This window comes from Oxyura jamaicensis, chromosome 1 (genome assembly GCF_011077185.1).
Source record: "Oxyura jamaicensis isolate SHBP4307 breed ruddy duck chromosome 1, BPBGC_Ojam_1.0, whole genome shotgun sequence".
Taxonomy (NCBI): Eukaryota; Metazoa; Chordata; class Aves; order Anseriformes; family Anatidae; genus Oxyura; species Oxyura jamaicensis.
Window position 1 is genome coordinate 115589204 of NC_048893.1, and position 15820 is coordinate 115605023.

Consider the following 15820-nt stretch of genomic DNA (forward strand, 5'->3'; position numbering starts at 1 on the left):
GGTCTGGGGGGAGCTGCCGCCCACCCGTGGGGGACCCGTGCTGGAGCAGTTTGCTCCTGGGGGATGGATGGACCCCGTGGTACGGAGCCGTGTGGGAGCAGTGCTTGAAGAGCTGCTGCCTGTGGGCAGCCCCCGCAGGCTCAGCTGGGGAAGGACGGCATCGCGTGGGAGGGACCCCACGGGGAGCAGGGGCAGGGAGGGACCGTGAGGGAGCGGCGGAGACGAAGCGTCAGGGACTGACCACAGCCACCATTGCCCATTCCCCTGTGCTGCCCGGGGAGGAGGATATAGAAAAGTCAGGAGGAAAGCTAAGTCTGAAAAAAAGGGAGTGGAGAGGAGGTGTTTTTAGTTTTTTCGTTTCTCACTGCCTTACTCTGTTGTTAACTTGACACATATTAAATTAACCTTCCCTAAGTTTTCTGTTTTGCCCATGACGGTAATCGGTGAGCAATCTCCCTGTCCTTATCTCAGTCCATGAGCTATTCCATCACATTTTCTCCCCCATCTTGTTGAGAAGGGGGAGTGAGAGAGCCGCTTGGTGAGAACCTAGCAAACAGCCAAGATTAACCCACCACAAAAACTTTAATAAAAATCCAAAGTCTCTGGAGAATTCCACAAGAATTCTTAATTTTTATACAAGCACACAGTTAAGGTAGAAACGTAAACTGGCGACTAGATCCAAAGCAACAATTATAGCACACAGGAACCATTATGGTCCAATTTAATTGCCCTGTTCCAGACTTATAGGTGTGCTCTGAAAATACAGTTACTTTGCCTGCAGTGGAGGGGGTGCCCAAGCATGTGAGAGCCAATGCAGAATTAGTGACTTGAGGAAAACCTATGTTAGTTAACTATTTTAAAGTACCAAGCAGAGAGAAACTGGGAGGACAAGTGTTATTGCATTCTACAAAGTTGGCCTTCCAGGCCCACCTGCAGGTGCAGAAGCTGAGGGAGAACATGTGCTGTAGAGAGAAGCTGTGGGATTCCTTTCAGAACAGCCTGAAAGCTGTTCAGGAATCCCAGCGCTTAAAATATGCCTCAGAAAAATCATGCTGCAGTTGAATGTGCCTAGCTTGCATATGTTTTCAATAGAAACATCAAAAATTGTTTCAAGATTGAGGCGTGTACATGTTAAGCTTTGAGTATAAGCTGAAGAACACATAGATCCATTCTAAATTGGTTTCTGGTACTGCCTGACAAAATACTCAAGATGCAGCCTAATTCCAAGTCCTTCCAAAAAGAAAGAAAGAAGAAAAAAAACATCCATGTAATTTCCAAATTAAATCAAATCAAACCACCAAATCAATCTTAAATTTGTAGGTGAGGTTGCTAAATTCTCAGACTGATTCAATCACTTTTCTATCAGGAACTGGCAAAGCTGAGAAATACTTTATGACTAAAGTCAGCATATTTAAATGTTTGTGATATTTGTACTTTTCTGTTTTGAACGTATGAGGGAGGAATAATCCCTATAAATGTGTAAACTCAATATGCACTTATTATGGAATAATAATGTTTGTAGGAATCAAAAGATTTGTAGCATCTGTCCAGAACTTAATTACTGCAGACTGAGTTATTCTGAGGATTCCTGAGCTGGTCCAGAAGACAGGAAAGGACAACATTTAAAACTCCAGAAACCACTGAAAAAGGAGTTAAGGTACTACAAACTGCAAAACCAGACTAAAATATAGAGTTGAAAGCCTCTGCCAACTCAGGAACACAAACTAAAGTCTGCTCTCCCAGAAGCAATAGCAGCCAGGGGGAAACGGGAAAGGAACAAGAAACAGTGGAAGACAAAAGCTAAAAGACCATTAGGATGAGGGGTTAATTTCCCACTTTAGGCATTATCAAATGAAGTCTGCATGCCCTATGAGCCTTGATAGTTCAACATAAGCTACTAGATTCAGCAGGAGGTTTCTTGGTCAGTTATGTAAGAGGCCAAGCCAGACAATCTGAATGGTTCACAACGAGTAGCTTGAGTTTCAGCACTCTGCTGCTTGTTCTGTGGCAGTAGTTGTAGCAGTATTGAATGGTAAACGGGTGAGTGAGTAGCAGCATGCTGGCACAGCCTTGGCTGCAGTAAAAAGAGAGGTACACATGTATCTAGTTGGTTCAGGCATGCCCTGTGTCAGCCGTGAATTCTGCAGTTTGTGTTACTCAGAGGAGCATGCGAGCTGTCTGCTTGCCATGGGGGTGGGCAGCAGCTAGGCAGCCTGCAAAAAATGGTAGTTGTGGGGGCACAGAAATGCGGAGCTGAAGGTACTGTCTCGAAAGAAATCTCTATGGAAAGCATAAAGGGAGATAACATTCTGCATGTCTGGGCTAGTGTGAATTCATCAGGCTCCATGTTTGAACAGGAGCCAGGTATAGTGTACAAGTAACTCCTGTTTGCTGTGCCTGACCTAAATCCAAGTTTTGCTTTGTCAGGTTTTGTCCGATGTGTGTTGTTTCCCTACCGTGGAGTAACGCTGCTGGAGGCTGGGTGTTAGCATTGGAAACCTGATGATTCAGTCACAGAAGTATGAAGGCCATATTGCGGCAACAGGGAGGAAGCGGGGACATAAAACCTTACCATGTGTTTTCTGGTGGTCAGAGGTTTCAGTTCATACTGAAAGCATTCTTATTCTGAAGGTTTCAAAGGATTAAATGCAGACCGTCCTCACATTCTAGATGGCAGTCAAGCACCACAATCAACCTCCTTCTCTGCCAACAGTGCTTCTGGGGAGGTAACGTCTTGTCTGGTTATTTATAAATAGTAATTTTCCCAGAATCAACACCTATCAGAGCCCAGCCGTTCACCTCCACTGCCTCCCATTCCTTGGCAACTGTTCCCCCAGCAAGAGCGCACAGGCAGCACGAGTCCTCCAGCTGCCCCTGATGCCTCTCCTCACCTTCAGTCTCACAGGTTTGGGGACCTTAGGGTGGTAAGAGAAGCATCTGCTCTTTGAGACCTTAAACAACAACATTGCCACGAATAAGTAAGTTTCTGATACCAACGAGTCAGAAACTGTACCAGATAGGAAGACTGCCAGCTCCCTGGTACTTACCTCTGGTTGGGACATGAGAGGAAGTCCCCCTGGTAAAATATCTGTGCGAACACCAAATCCTGCTCGCCCCTGACGGTCACAACAATGTTGAGCTGAGCAAATGCACCCTGCCCACAGATAATGCCAAGGCCCTCTTCTCAGCAGAAGGTGAAGTGAGCTTGACATTGGAAGCAGAGTGTGGTGGTACGAGTGAGATATGACAACAGGCAATTGAGATTGTTGTAGGGCCCCAAGCCTGGGAAGTGAGGTTCTTCCAGATACTGAAGACATTAAGTGCATTTTCCTCTTTCAAAGATCAATATTTGAAACCTAAACAAACAAATAATGTAATAAAAACAAGAATGAAATGGAATATAAAATCCACAAATCAAAAAACAAGGGTACCCACGGGTAGCAGAGAAGGTAAAAAAACAATGCTTTCGGTCTAATTAGGTGACAAATACATAATGTTTCCAAGAAGATTTTGCTGCAGCAGTAAACTCTATCCGAAGTCAAGAATTACGGAGCAGGACCACAGTGAACTCAGCGCATGCTCCCCTTCGTGCTCTTAGCGCTAATTCTTGACCCCAGCACAGCCAGCCTGGGAGCACCGTGCCTGGGCCAGCCCCATGGCTGGTGAGGGCACTGCCCATCCTAGGGCAGCCCTGGGCTCCCAGCTCTTCCCACCACGTGGAGCAGCCTCGCTCCTGCTGCTCCCTCAAAAGCGTAGACTCCGTTTATGGCCACCACTATCCGCAAAGCAGAATTAAAGTTAATTCTATTGCAGGTTGACAGATGCCGAATAATAAGGCAAAAACAAATCTCGAAGGAAGGAAAATAAATGCCTACGGTATCTGGATCAATATCTCAGCGTACAATGCTCCAGGGAGAGAGGCTGTACACAGTCTCTAAATGTTTAACCACTTGTATGTGTTTCTGTGGGGAGAGAAGTGCCAGATTAGTTTTCCTGTGATTAGTATCATGTCCTTGGCTGGGCAGTATTTTTATCTTAGCAAGCCCAAGATGTATTTTGGTTTAGGCCCCAGAAGTTACCAATTCTAATTAGTGAATTAAAAGAAAAAGAATGGAGTGTGTTAGGAACTATGGAGAGATTTTCCAAGATCACTTATGAACCCATCTTCTTTGCTTGTTGGTTAGCATTGAGCACCTATTAACTCCATTGCAGGAAGGTGATAGATGATTAAACTGGGTTAAATGGAAGTGATTACGTTGGCTTATCCCTGTCATGGAAAAATTCACTGGGACGCAGAAGAGGGAGGAAATTGCCAGACAGATGCCAGGAAGTTCTGCTGGAAGGTATCTGAAATTGTTTTTCTCCCTGCAAAAAAAAGCTTTGTCCCACCCAGGATCCACCTGGATGCCTCAGACTCGCTTTGAATTTAATTGCTTTCACCTTGGAAAGCAGTTGCCCCAGCATTGCACCTGCATGGCCCACTGCAGGTCTACTTGACCTGGATTTGAAAGCATCCCTGAAGAGACTGAGAAGCAAGCATCTCGCCACCGTCACAACTGCTAACACAGAGGCAGGGTTTTATTGCAGGGACCGGTGCACAGTTTCCTGCTGTCCAGTTGCCAGGAGCTTGCTTCCTCCAGGTAACAAACATCCCTGAGCGCTCTATGCGCTGCCACTCCACTTTACGGAGATTTGCAGCAGACACCGTGTGGCAGACCCCCCGTCATAACTTTCGTCTCTTGTGCCATCAGAGAACCGCCCTGGGGACACGGGGCTGAGACGTCTGTGTGCGAGCATGTGCGTGCGCCTCTGTGCACACAGCTGTGTTTGTTTTATGTTGTATATAGAAGAAAATAAGATTATTTATGTTCTAATCATTATGTGTTCCCTGAGCGAAATATTTTCTGCTCTGATTTATTGCTCTCTTTAGACCTGCCCTCAAGCATTGTTTTTATGTTTGGAGATGATCACATTTTTTTTTTCCCATTTGGAAATGGAAATCTTAAATCTAATGGCATATTAAATGAAAAAAAAAAAAAAAAAAAAAAAAGTACTTGGAGGAAGGAGGAGTATCACTTCTCTATTTTCCTATTTTTTTTTTCTTTTCTATTTTTCTTTTACCCTTTCTCCTATTTTATCTCTGAAAAATGGAAGAAAAAATGGTATCTGGAGAAAAGGCAGGAACAATATATACTTTTTTCATTCTTTCATTAATAAATTGGAAAAAATCAAAAGATTTAACACAGAAAATGTCCACCACAAAAGGTACCTGTCATTTCCAGGTTAGCACTGTTGTGCTGCTGATCAACAATATCCAGCCAACAAATCTATGTAAAATAAAAATGCATGTGCACTGTATCTGGCATTTATGAGTGACTACCTATATATATATATATATTACTTCATAGTGTTTTACAGAGGTTATGTAGGTGCTTTAGAGCTTCTTTTTATCTCACATATATCAAAAATAAAGGTTCCCTCCCCCCCCTTCATTTGCTAGGGGACTTCTCTGGGGACCAAAGAAGTGCTGTGAGTTTTGTAGGCAGAAGATACAGGAGAATGCAAATCTTTAATGAACTGAGCTTTTCTCCCCCGTATTGCTCAGGAGTTTGGGCTCAATCTCAGAAGAGCTTTCACACAGTCTGAATAAAATTTATTCTAAAATCCTTTCTTTAAATCTTTCCCCATTACTCCATTTTTTAAAATCTCCTCAGTAGCTCAGGATTCCTTTCTGTTTCGAGGTGTGAAATTTCTGCAGCTCTATTACCTACACAGCAAAAAGAGCATGAACAAGGCAAGAGATTGGGGGGTGGAGTGGGGGTGAAATAAGACAAATCCATCATACAGCACTATGCCACAAGAAAACAAAAAATTCCAGAACATTTATTTTTTCCCCTCTTATGGGTCACATCTATCAAGCGAGAGAAAATCCTGTGCTATTGTACTTGTTTTCTGAGCTGGATGAACAAACTACCCTGGCTGTAGCCTCCAGGGATGTTGTCACCAAACAAATGCTGCCATTAAAATGTTGGTAGGAGGTCCATTAGGAAATGAAAGGAGAAAAACAATTTGGGGAGGGGGTGGGGAGGCGGGTAGGAAAAGTAGCTAACATAAATCTGGAAGTATAGCTTGGGTACTCTTAAATTAGAAATCTTTAGGAGGTCTCCCACACATCACTTTAAGATTGCAAGCTTGCTAAAGATTTTTTTTGAGCTGTGCAGTGCTCCAGATATGCTTCACATCCTCCAGCTTTTCTATTCGTTTCTTGCTAAGCTTCTCGATGGCTGTAAGTCTCTGTCAATTAACTCCCCAGTGTCTCTCTGGGCAGTGCGTCGGTGCTCCTCTGCCTCTCCTTCCAATTCTCTTAGTTCCTCGGTACCGCTTCAATCCCATATCTCAGCTGCTCAAGAGGAAAGAAAATTAGCTTAGCGGATTTCTCCTCTTCTCCATCAGCTGCCCCTATTATTTAACCTCATTAAGAAAAAAGCTTACCCAGATGTGAAACTAAAACCAAGGCTAATGGAGTTCAGGAAGCATTTGGACAAGGCTCTCAGACATATGGTCTGATTTTTGGGTGGTCCTGTGTGGAGCCAGGAGTTGGATTTGATGTTCCTTGTGGGTTCCTTCCAACTCGGGGTATTCTATGAAATACTCGGGATGTTCTGTGAAAAGAATAACCATAAATTATTATTCCCCAATACCTCCAGCGTTAAAACTAAAATTAATCTCGGTTTGAAACTAAAATAATGCAGAAGTCCTGTCGTGCCTGCTGTTCCAGAACAGTAAATTCTGAAGATTTCTGATCCTCAGAAATGAGGTGCTTTTGTGTAAAGGCCTCTAGAGGTCACCAGAACCTAATTAATAAGGCAGAGCTAAGCCCAAACGGGAAGCGTAAATGGCTTTGTTTTGATTGAGACTTCACACCTTTGTGTCTCCCCTCTTGCAAGGATTCCAGCCATCATTAGCTTGCGAATAACATCAAATGCCGGCAAAGCCATAACCTCCTGAAAAGGTTCCACTACAGAGAAGCCAGGTCCCTTTTGTGTAAGAAAGCAGAGTCCCCAGCTTGGCATCTCTCATCAGAATCTCACCTGCACACTTCTGTGACAAAACCTGCCCCGCACAGCTGGAGTCTGGGCTCCCTCGCCTCCCACGGGTGACGCCACACGTTTGTAAGCCCAGTAAATGCCTTAAGTGTCACCAAACCATGAGGGATGCCAGTTCGTTCCCTAGTGCTCATGCACAAAAGCAATGACTCAAAAGAGAGCACTGGCTGTGCGCACATATTAGGTAATTGGTAAAGACTTTTCTATGTATATTTTTACCCTGAGAGTTATGATGTGAAAAGGCAGGAATCCCTGTAAAGAGTAAAGTTGCCTTCCAGGTCACCCAGTGGTATTTCTACAGAGGAGGTTTATAGAGGAGCTGCAATTTAATTATGATTAAGTGGTTGCCATGAGGCCAGAGACCTCATCTGCTTTGTGTAAGCACAGAAGGAAAAGCTCAAGTAATTTTCTTGGAGCTCTCTCCGGGGCTTAGGAATGAGGCAAGCTGGGGAGAAGGGAGCTAGGTACAGCTGAGGAGAAATATTTATTAACATGACAGCAAACAGAAGCTGGTCCTTTCAGAAGTTCCTCTGAAAAGAGCAAAGGTATTTGTTTTGGGAGCAGTCACTGGAATGGAGGCCTGTGGTGTCTCTCCAGAGGCATTTTTGTCTCTGAAAAGCCAGAAGAGTTGAACACAGCCAAGTGACCCGTGCCTCACAGGGTCACTACGGGTGGTGTGGAAGACTGCTGGGAGAGGACCCTCACACAGAGCTCCTTCACTGTTAGATACAGGATACTGCCAGCCCAGGGCAGGGAAGTTTTCCTGGATAAGCAGCAGTCACTTCCACCTTTCTGTCCGTGGTCCTCCCTTTGCTTCGGTGGCAGCAGGTGGTTTGCACCCCTTGTGTCCTGCTCTGGGAGCAGCAGCTGGCAGTAACAGGATTGCCCTGAGCGTGCTCGCCAAGATTAGCTCGCATGTTATTTCTGCAGACTGGAACTGTGACACTGCAGCCTGGTTCGACTCTGCGTGTCAGTTCCTAATCCCATGCAAAGCCCTGCAGAGGTCAGCCAGACCATGAACAGAGGAATGTGGCCACCTGAAGGAGATCAGGATTATTTTCATCGTGGCATTCCACTCCCAAAGAGGAAATGCTCCTAAGAGTCTTATGGCTATGCTTTATGTTCTTGGCTTTCACTTGAGAGAGATACATGGATAGAGTTAGGGGCTTCCCTTCTTCTCAGTTCCTTTTTCCACCTGGGGTCCTGCAGAACCCTTGCTTCTCCTTCCCCCTCTGTAAACAGCAGTCTCATCAAAATTTCTCCCTGGTTGTCATCTGTAACAAACAGAACACCACCCCTTTTGCTATTTACAGTGAGATTAACCTTTAGCAAATTAGCCAGTGAGTGTCACAAAAGGATTAATTAAGACAGCACACCCTTGACTTGTTCCCACCTTGCAAGTGGTGTGCTGAATTAGCAGCAGCATACCCATGACTCTGCCAAAAACCTTCCAAAATGGGGCCCGTATTTATTTATTTTTTTTCCATTTCACATTATACTGGCAAATGGGCCAACCACAGAGAGATGCATGAGGAGGGGCCCTGACAGACACAGGCCAGGGGAAGCAGCTGTGGTGACAGTCGACCTGGCCTTCCCCAACATGTGTGCTTCACCTCTGCTGCCCTGGTAGCAAGGATGGGGGGCCGTGCCTCAGCCACCTCAACTTGATGTTGTAGCTTAAGCAGCCAAAGAAGGAAGTTGCTGCCAAAATATCAGGCTGTGATGCACAGCAGCTGTGGTCTGGACATGTAGCCTATTTTGCCTAGCGCTGTCAGATTCGATCCAGATTTCAGTGCGCATGTCTATAAGGAATGATGCATGCACACAGAGGCCAAGGCTTCTGGAAAGCCTTAGACCTCCGGCCTTTGCATAGCTGAGCTGATCTGTGCCGACGTGCTGGACATACCCGGGTTATGTGGACAGCTTTCTGCTTGCTGCCAGGCCTCTGAGAGCTCTCAGGGAAACGAGCAAGTTCCTCAAATTCCAACAGAGAACTCTGGTGGAAAAAGAGGCCTTCTCCAGGGAAATCCAGCGTGCTGGCCCGGCCTCTGCTCCTCTTCCCACACAGCTGTAAGTCCTGGCAGAGAGGCAGGACAGACAGTAAGGGCGGTAACATCTTCAGCCAGTGCGCCAGAGCTGACCTCCCAAGGCCCAAAACCTCAGCAGGGAATGGTGACAGCACAGCAGCGCTGCTGGTGGACAAAGCCAGGTGGCACCCACACGGGCAGGTGATGTTTCTCCATGCTTAGAGAAGCCCCGTGTCTTACGCTGTGCCTCTACCACTGCCACCTCGTCCTCGCAGGGCAAAATCCCCAAAGGATTGGTTATGGGGAGACAATGTCAGCGGAGGAGGGAAACAGCCTCACTTCAAACCATGGCATCTCCACTGCCTCCTTGTCCTAAAAGCTGAGCCGCACAGTAATCATTGGTAGTGTCCAGGACTTCTTTTTCCTTCAGCACCAAGATTCAAGCAGTATCACATATAGTGACCCTGTTGAGACAAACCCTCTTTGGACAGTGATTTTGATTGCAAATAGGTGTAAACTACTTCCTTGCATTTCTTCAGAGCTGTGTGCATTTGAAGTTAATGCAAGTTAAACAAAATATTTAACTTTACTGTGAGTTCAGTTCATACTTGGCTGGGTCAGGTAATACAGTCTTCTCACTTCTTGACAGAGTGTTTGGTCAAAGATGTCTCTTACAGCAGGAGAAATCAATTATGAAATTACACCATCACTGATGCAGTTCTGATGTGCATCCTAAGGAAAATGTGAGCCCATGCAGAGGTGAGGTCCAGATGCATACCTGGTTTTCTCTGACAGAAAAACACTAAGAGTTGGTTTGAATGATAGTGGGACTGCAACCAACTCTGGGCATGCAGTATGTTTTGACCCAGAAAAAAAAACCCACGTGGCAACACAGCCTGAGGTGCTGCAGTGACACAGACAAGTAGTAACAGTTCAGCATTACCAGGAGGAAGGGCTAAAACTGCATCCCTTGAGATGGTGAGCTCAGAGCTCTTCACACTGTCGTGGTATGGACATCTCTAAAACTATTCAGAACATTCAAAAAGCTGGTGGGGAGGAACAAGGGACTGCTCCGGTTTCGGACTCGCTATCCATGTTGCAACACTGCCTTAGCTGCTAGGTGTCTGACCAAGCCCATGGTATAATTGAAAGATTGCAACTTCCTGGTGATAGCAGTGCAAGACTGCACCATGAATTAAATAATAAAATTAATACAGGGTATCGTTGGTGCGGGATAATAACATTAATGAGTGTACTAAATCATTACACAGCCATGTCTCTTCTTGTGCAATTGATTACTAAGTCCTTAATTAATTTGCTACACAGAATGTGAAAGGGGAGTGACCAATGCAATCTGCTGGATTAATGGGCATTATTTGGAAATTGCGGTAGTTCCTTAAGGCTCGGCCTCTTGTCAGACTTAATAGCAAAAGCTAACAACACTACTGCCCCCACATCTAGGGCCAACAGGAGCCATAAATCAAAATCTCGAGTTAGTCACACTCTGTGCGTCAGTGTAAACCAAAATCAGCAGCAGTTTGTGGTAGTGTGTCGAGCTGTAATCTGTCAAACGGGGCTTTGGCTGAGCAGCTGGCACGCTGGCTGTGGGCTGGGGGAATGGCAGCCTCCTGCAGACAGCAGACAGACAGCGGGCTGTGCTGTCTTCAGCCACCGCGATTAAATCTGACAGCGATAGTGAGTCGGAGCCCTCAGTATTTGGACGTCCTGCCTGTAACCAGGTTAGGCTCAGCTTAAAGTGAGGAAAGGGGTTGCTTATGTGGGCCTACACTGCAGATTTGCCATGAGCCAATCTCACGCAAAATAGCAGTGAAACAGAAGAATAGACCATCTGTAGCGAAAAGGTGAGCGGGGTCAGCAGTAGCAGCCTCTTTGGGAAGGAGAAGGGCCTCTGTGGGTGAAGCCCTAGTGGGGTGTTAGAGGAATTACGGCACTTTCAATTCCCCTTTCAGGGCATGGCACAAACAGGTTGGGAGCACTAAAGCAATCGCCTCTGCTTTGTGTTATATCCCAGTTATGCCCTAACTAGCAGTGGTAAAAACCTGACACAGGCAGCTTAAAGTGGCTGGAGGGGTTTTATTTAAAGTCACGTCCCAGTGTGAACAGCACAGTACAGAAATGTTAAAAAATAAAGTAAAATAAAACAAAATAAAGCAGTAAAATAAAATAAATAAAATAAAATAAAATAAAACAAAATAAAATAAATAAAACAAAATAAAATAAATAAAATAAAGGAAAACAAAACAAAACAAAATAAAACAAAGTAACACAAAATAAAATGAAATAAACCAGCCCAAACCCCCTCCTGCACAGCAGCGATGACTTTTGGCCCCTCCCCCCCCCCCCCCCCCCCGGGCCGCAGCCGGGAGCGCCCGGTTGCCAGGCAGTGACGTCACCGCGGCGCGCCCGCCCGTTGCCCGCCGCGCGCCGGAAGGGCCTTGGCGCCGCGGTGACGTCAGCGCCTCCTCCTTTCCCAGCGAGGCCGCAGCGCAGGTAGGAGCGCGGCCGCCATCATCCGCCGCCATCCATCGCCGTCCGGCCCCGTCCGGCGCCATCGGGCCCTCGGCCGCCCGCCCCGGCCTTGCCCCGGCCTTGCCCCATCCATCTCCCCGCGCGGGCTGGCCGGGACGAGCCAAGGAGGGCCGCGGGCCGCGCTGCGGCCTAGCCGGGCGTTAATGGCGCCGGGAGGGCTGAGGGGGGATGTGTGGGGGAGGGGTGCTGTCCTGTCCTGTCAGGCGCTAACGGCCGGCCCCGGCCCGCCGCCTCTGCCCGCAGGGCGCCATGGGCCGCGTCATCCGAGGCCAGAGGAAGGGTGCCGGGTCCGTGTTCCGCGCCCACGTCAAGCACAGGAAGGGCCCGGCCAAGCTCCGCGCCGTCGACTTCGCCGAGAGGCACGGCTACATCAAGGGCATCGTCAAGGTACGGCCGGGGGCTGCCCGCAGGGAGGCGGTGCGCAGCTAAAGGGGTCTGCGGGCAGCGGCGTTGGGTGGCCTGCGCTCCTCCCCCTCCAACCTCGCTTGTATAAGGGATCTGCGGCCTTGTAGGTTGTCTTTAAGGCTGGTTCCTTGTTATATAGTCTTCTGATGTTACGTTAAATCTGTTCCTTGAAACATTAAACAATAAATGTATGGCTGAGTATCAGTAGGAAAGTGGGTAGCTTGTAGGCAGCCCCACGGTTTTCTGTTAGAGCTTTGGTAAAGTAGGAATGTAAGCATGCTTCTGTGTCACCCAAAGACTTCTCTGTAATGCACAAACCATGAGAGAGAAGGGAGTTGCCCTGAGAGTAGCTTGCATCTTAAAAAAAGGTAATTATAAGCACAGCCAATTGAAGCAAGGCAGTACTTCCCTGTGGGCAGTGACCCGGTGTTTCGGGCAGTGTGCTGTAGGTGTTTTTTGGTTGTCAGTGACTGAGACCCCCAGCAGTGGCACTGGGTACCTAGCTACATGCCCCAAAACCTCGCCATTTCTTCATTCTTCCAGAGCACGGTCATCTTCAGAGTGCAGGAAGAGTGGATTTTACACTTAAAATAATAGAGTTTGGTGAAAGAAGTAGGTAGGTAGCTTTGATTTAAACATAAATACAAGAGGTTTTTGCCCAGCAGGATCGAAAAGAGCAGAAAACACAGTAATAATTGACACTGATGGAAACTGCGGCTTTCCCAGATACTCTGCGCATCTGAGGGGTTTCATCACTTCGCTGCAGTCTGCACATGGTTGTGTGGTGGAATCTGAATGTACAAAGTTCTGTTCTTGGTGGACAGATCTGACATTTTTATGAGTGAAGAAGAAACAATGAATCTCTGCTTCCTCATTTGGGGGCTTAGATAGTTCAGTATACTTAGTATCAGCTAGTAGTGTAGAAACGCTTCTGTGCTAAGAAAAGACTTAAAGAAACCACTGCTTTTATCCAGCTTTGTCTCCACTGACAAATGTTAGCGTTTGGGCAACTCATGGTGATGTTGGGCAGGTAGGTATCATCTTGTGGATGGGGCTGATAGCTGCAGAATGGCAGGAACAAACCAGTTTGGGTCGGGTCACTTTGAAGCAGCACGCCTGGCCAGAGCCGTTATCCTGTGGTAGGGATACTTGAGGTGGCGTTCTTACAAATGTGAATTTCCTTTCGACATACTTGCCCCAGGAGAAATCAAGACTCTTCTGGGAAAGGGAGTGAGAATTACCGTAATAATCATCAGCTTTTGTAACGTCTTGTATTCTGCAAAACCTGTGACGGAATGCCCTGAAGTACGTCTCTGTTCCAACAGGACATCATTCATGATCCTGGCCGAGGCGCTCCCCTTGCCAAGATTGTATTCCGTGACCCGTACAGGTTTAAGAAAAGAACCGAGCTGTTCATTGCTGCCGAGGGGATTCATACCGGGCAGTTCGTTTACTGCGGCAAGAAGGGTGAGTTAAGGCTGAAATTGCATTGCATGAGAGGTCTGAAGAACCACAAAGCAGCTGTCAATTGAATACAGAAAATTCAGGATGCTGAAGTGCAGTTGTGAGCCTTTTCAAAGCAATAGTTTCCAGTTGCTTTAACCAAACAGATTTCCTGTGGAGATTGAAGTCTCCTTGTATAGCTTTTCTTTTTTTTTATGCTGAATGTTGAAACGTGGGTTTTAACTTAAGTAATGGGATGTGCCACTGCCCGTTGCTGTGGAAGTGTTTTTGGCACAGGGCCCCACGTTAAACAGAGCTGTAGTCTGAGTGCTGCCTGGGAGCCTGAGTGAAGCTGTTGGTGCTCTGTGTTTGCTCCTTGCAGCTCAGCTGAACATCGGCAATGTTCTGCCCGTCGGCACCATGCCGGAGGGCACCATCGTCTGCTGCCTCGAGGAGAAGCCTGGTGACCGTGGAAAGCTGGCCCGCGCTTCCGGCAACTACGCTACTGTTATCTCTCACAACCCCGAAACGAAGAAAACCAGGGTGAAGCTGCCCTCCGGCTCCAAGAAAGTGATTTCTTCTGCAAACAGAGCCGTGGTTGGTAAGCAGTGACAGCTAGGAGCTTGTCTTTCCCTGAGCTGTCAGACAGGGCCACGTTCACAACAGCTGTGGTACTGTTGATGCCCTGACAGCCTGCAGGGGTAGTGCTGAGTGTGCTGCAGCCGCTGTAGGTGCCATCGGTCTGGTGAAACATTCTGCAAAGGCTGACAGTGAATAGAAATACCGCTGTTAGGAAGCAGAGGTTGTAAGGGGGTTGTTCTGCACTTGACTGGCAGCTGAGAGATGGCTGCTGACCTTGATCAGCAGATGACGTTTGATGTAGTCCTGGGCAGATGGCAAGGTGAGGAAACAACTCGAGTAGCTGTACTGGTGAGACAGAAGCCAGCAGCGTCCCTGCCTCCGCATAGAAGACATCAAAATGCATCATCTGTGGTCTGTTACTCCAGTAAAATCGACTAAATAAATGATGAAATAACGGGAGGTTAAACCTCAAAGAACTTGCAAGCCCCCTGAGCTCTTTCAGTTCACGCTTTTCTTTAGTTGAAAAGCTGTGGTTAGTGTTAGCCAAGAAATTGGAGCAATAAAACTGGAAATGCTTCAGAAAAAACTGTTTAACTCAGTGCTGCGTGTATGGATTGAAACATGGTAATTAAAGATTGGAGACCACTTAACGTGCAGCTGCTGTTATATATTGATTTTGTCTGGGTTGGCTGGAAAACATTCAATTGAAAATACGGTTGGGATTATTTGAGGCTGGTCTTCAGAAGCTTATTCTTAGAACTGACTATTATTAACTGAATTTAGAGTTGTTCTTCAGCATTTTCTTCCACATGCTGCTTGTTGTGTTTGCATGTTACCATTTCTGTGATTATTTCAGGAATCGTGGCTGGTGGAGGTCGCATTGACAAGCCTATCCTGAAGGCTGGCCGTGCCTACCATAAATACAAGGCAAAGAGGAACTGCTGGCCGCGTGTCCGTGGTGTGGCCATGAACGTAAGTCGACTTCCACTCAGTTTTCACTTCACCTCCTTGTTGCTTAGGAAGGATTTGTTTTGCATGGGGAGGAGTTGGGCATACATCTAGAAAGCAAGCCTCGTTGCCCACCGTGTGATTGCACTTGTAATTAAGATAGTTATCAGCACTCGATAGCTTCTGCATTATATCAAAACTGAAGCAGTTAAATTTCTTGTTCACCTCATCAGTTTATTGCTGCTGAATGTCACTTAGGTTGTTCGTTGTATTAATGACTGGGTTTCCTTTTCCACAGCCTGTAGAACATCCCTTCGGTGGTGGTAACCATCAGCACATTGGCAAGCCTTCAACCATCAGGAGAGATGCTCCTGCTGGGCGCAAAGTTGGTCTCATTGCTGCCCGCCGTACGGGTAGGCTGCGTGGAACAAAGACTGTGCAGGAAAAGGAGAACTAAAGACCCAGCGTGGGGTTCAAAGAATAAATTTTTAAAACACAGCTTGTGTGAAATCCAAGTTATCTGTTGTTAAAGTGCTGCTAAAATAGGGATAAGATTCAACAGGGCGAGGGATGAGCGGGGATGAGGTAGCTTTCTGTATGCTACCACCTCCATGCACACTGACATGCACACACAAAAAGCAGGCCAGGTATTTGAGCCAGTGCTTCCAGTCTGTCAGCTGGTACTGCAGGCTGGAAGAGCGCTTTGTGTAGTTGTTCTGGTGCCTGGATGGCTGTGAAGATTGCAGTATTAATGCTGCC

General features: G+C 46.8%; 1 protein-coding gene and 1 long non-coding RNA gene across 2 annotated transcripts in view; both read left to right on the forward strand.

The window, feature by feature from the left end:
- The window catches only part of LOC118160907, a 10018-nt gene extending 4866 nt beyond the window's left edge, over positions 1–5152 (forward strand). Inside the window, exon 3 of the long non-coding RNA XR_004747737.1 lies at positions 4213–5152. This is a non-coding gene — a long non-coding RNA (uncharacterized LOC118160907). The remainder of the gene's footprint in view (positions 1–4212) is intronic.
- A 6366-nt stretch (positions 5153–11518) lies between these two features.
- Positions 11519–15559, forward strand: RPL8 (ribosomal protein L8). Its single transcript, XM_035316014.1, has 6 exons — positions 11519–11644; positions 11927–12070; positions 13414–13555; positions 13914–14132; positions 14970–15085; positions 15360–15559. Exons 2-6 carry the CDS (start codon positions 11933–11935, stop codon positions 15516–15518), a joined length of 774 nt encoding a protein of 257 aa, XP_035171905.1. The 5' UTR covers positions 11519–11644; positions 11927–11932; the 3' UTR covers positions 15519–15559.
- The last annotated feature ends 261 nt before the right edge of the window (positions 15560–15820 follow it).

Excerpts from the sequence above, each read along its gene's own strand:
- RPL8 (XM_035316014.1), top strand. The coding sequence starts at position 11,933 with ATGGGCCGCGTCATCCGAGGCCAGAGGAAGGGTGCCGGGTCCGTGTTC. Across the intron at positions 12,071-13,413 it reads ACATCAAGGGCATCGTCAAG|GACATCATTCATGATCCTGG; the intron begins GTACGGCCGGGG and ends CTGTTCCAACAG. Across the intron at positions 15,086-15,359 it reads TCCGTGGTGTGGCCATGAAC|CCTGTAGAACATCCCTTCGG; the intron begins GTAAGTCGACTT and ends CCTTTTCCACAG.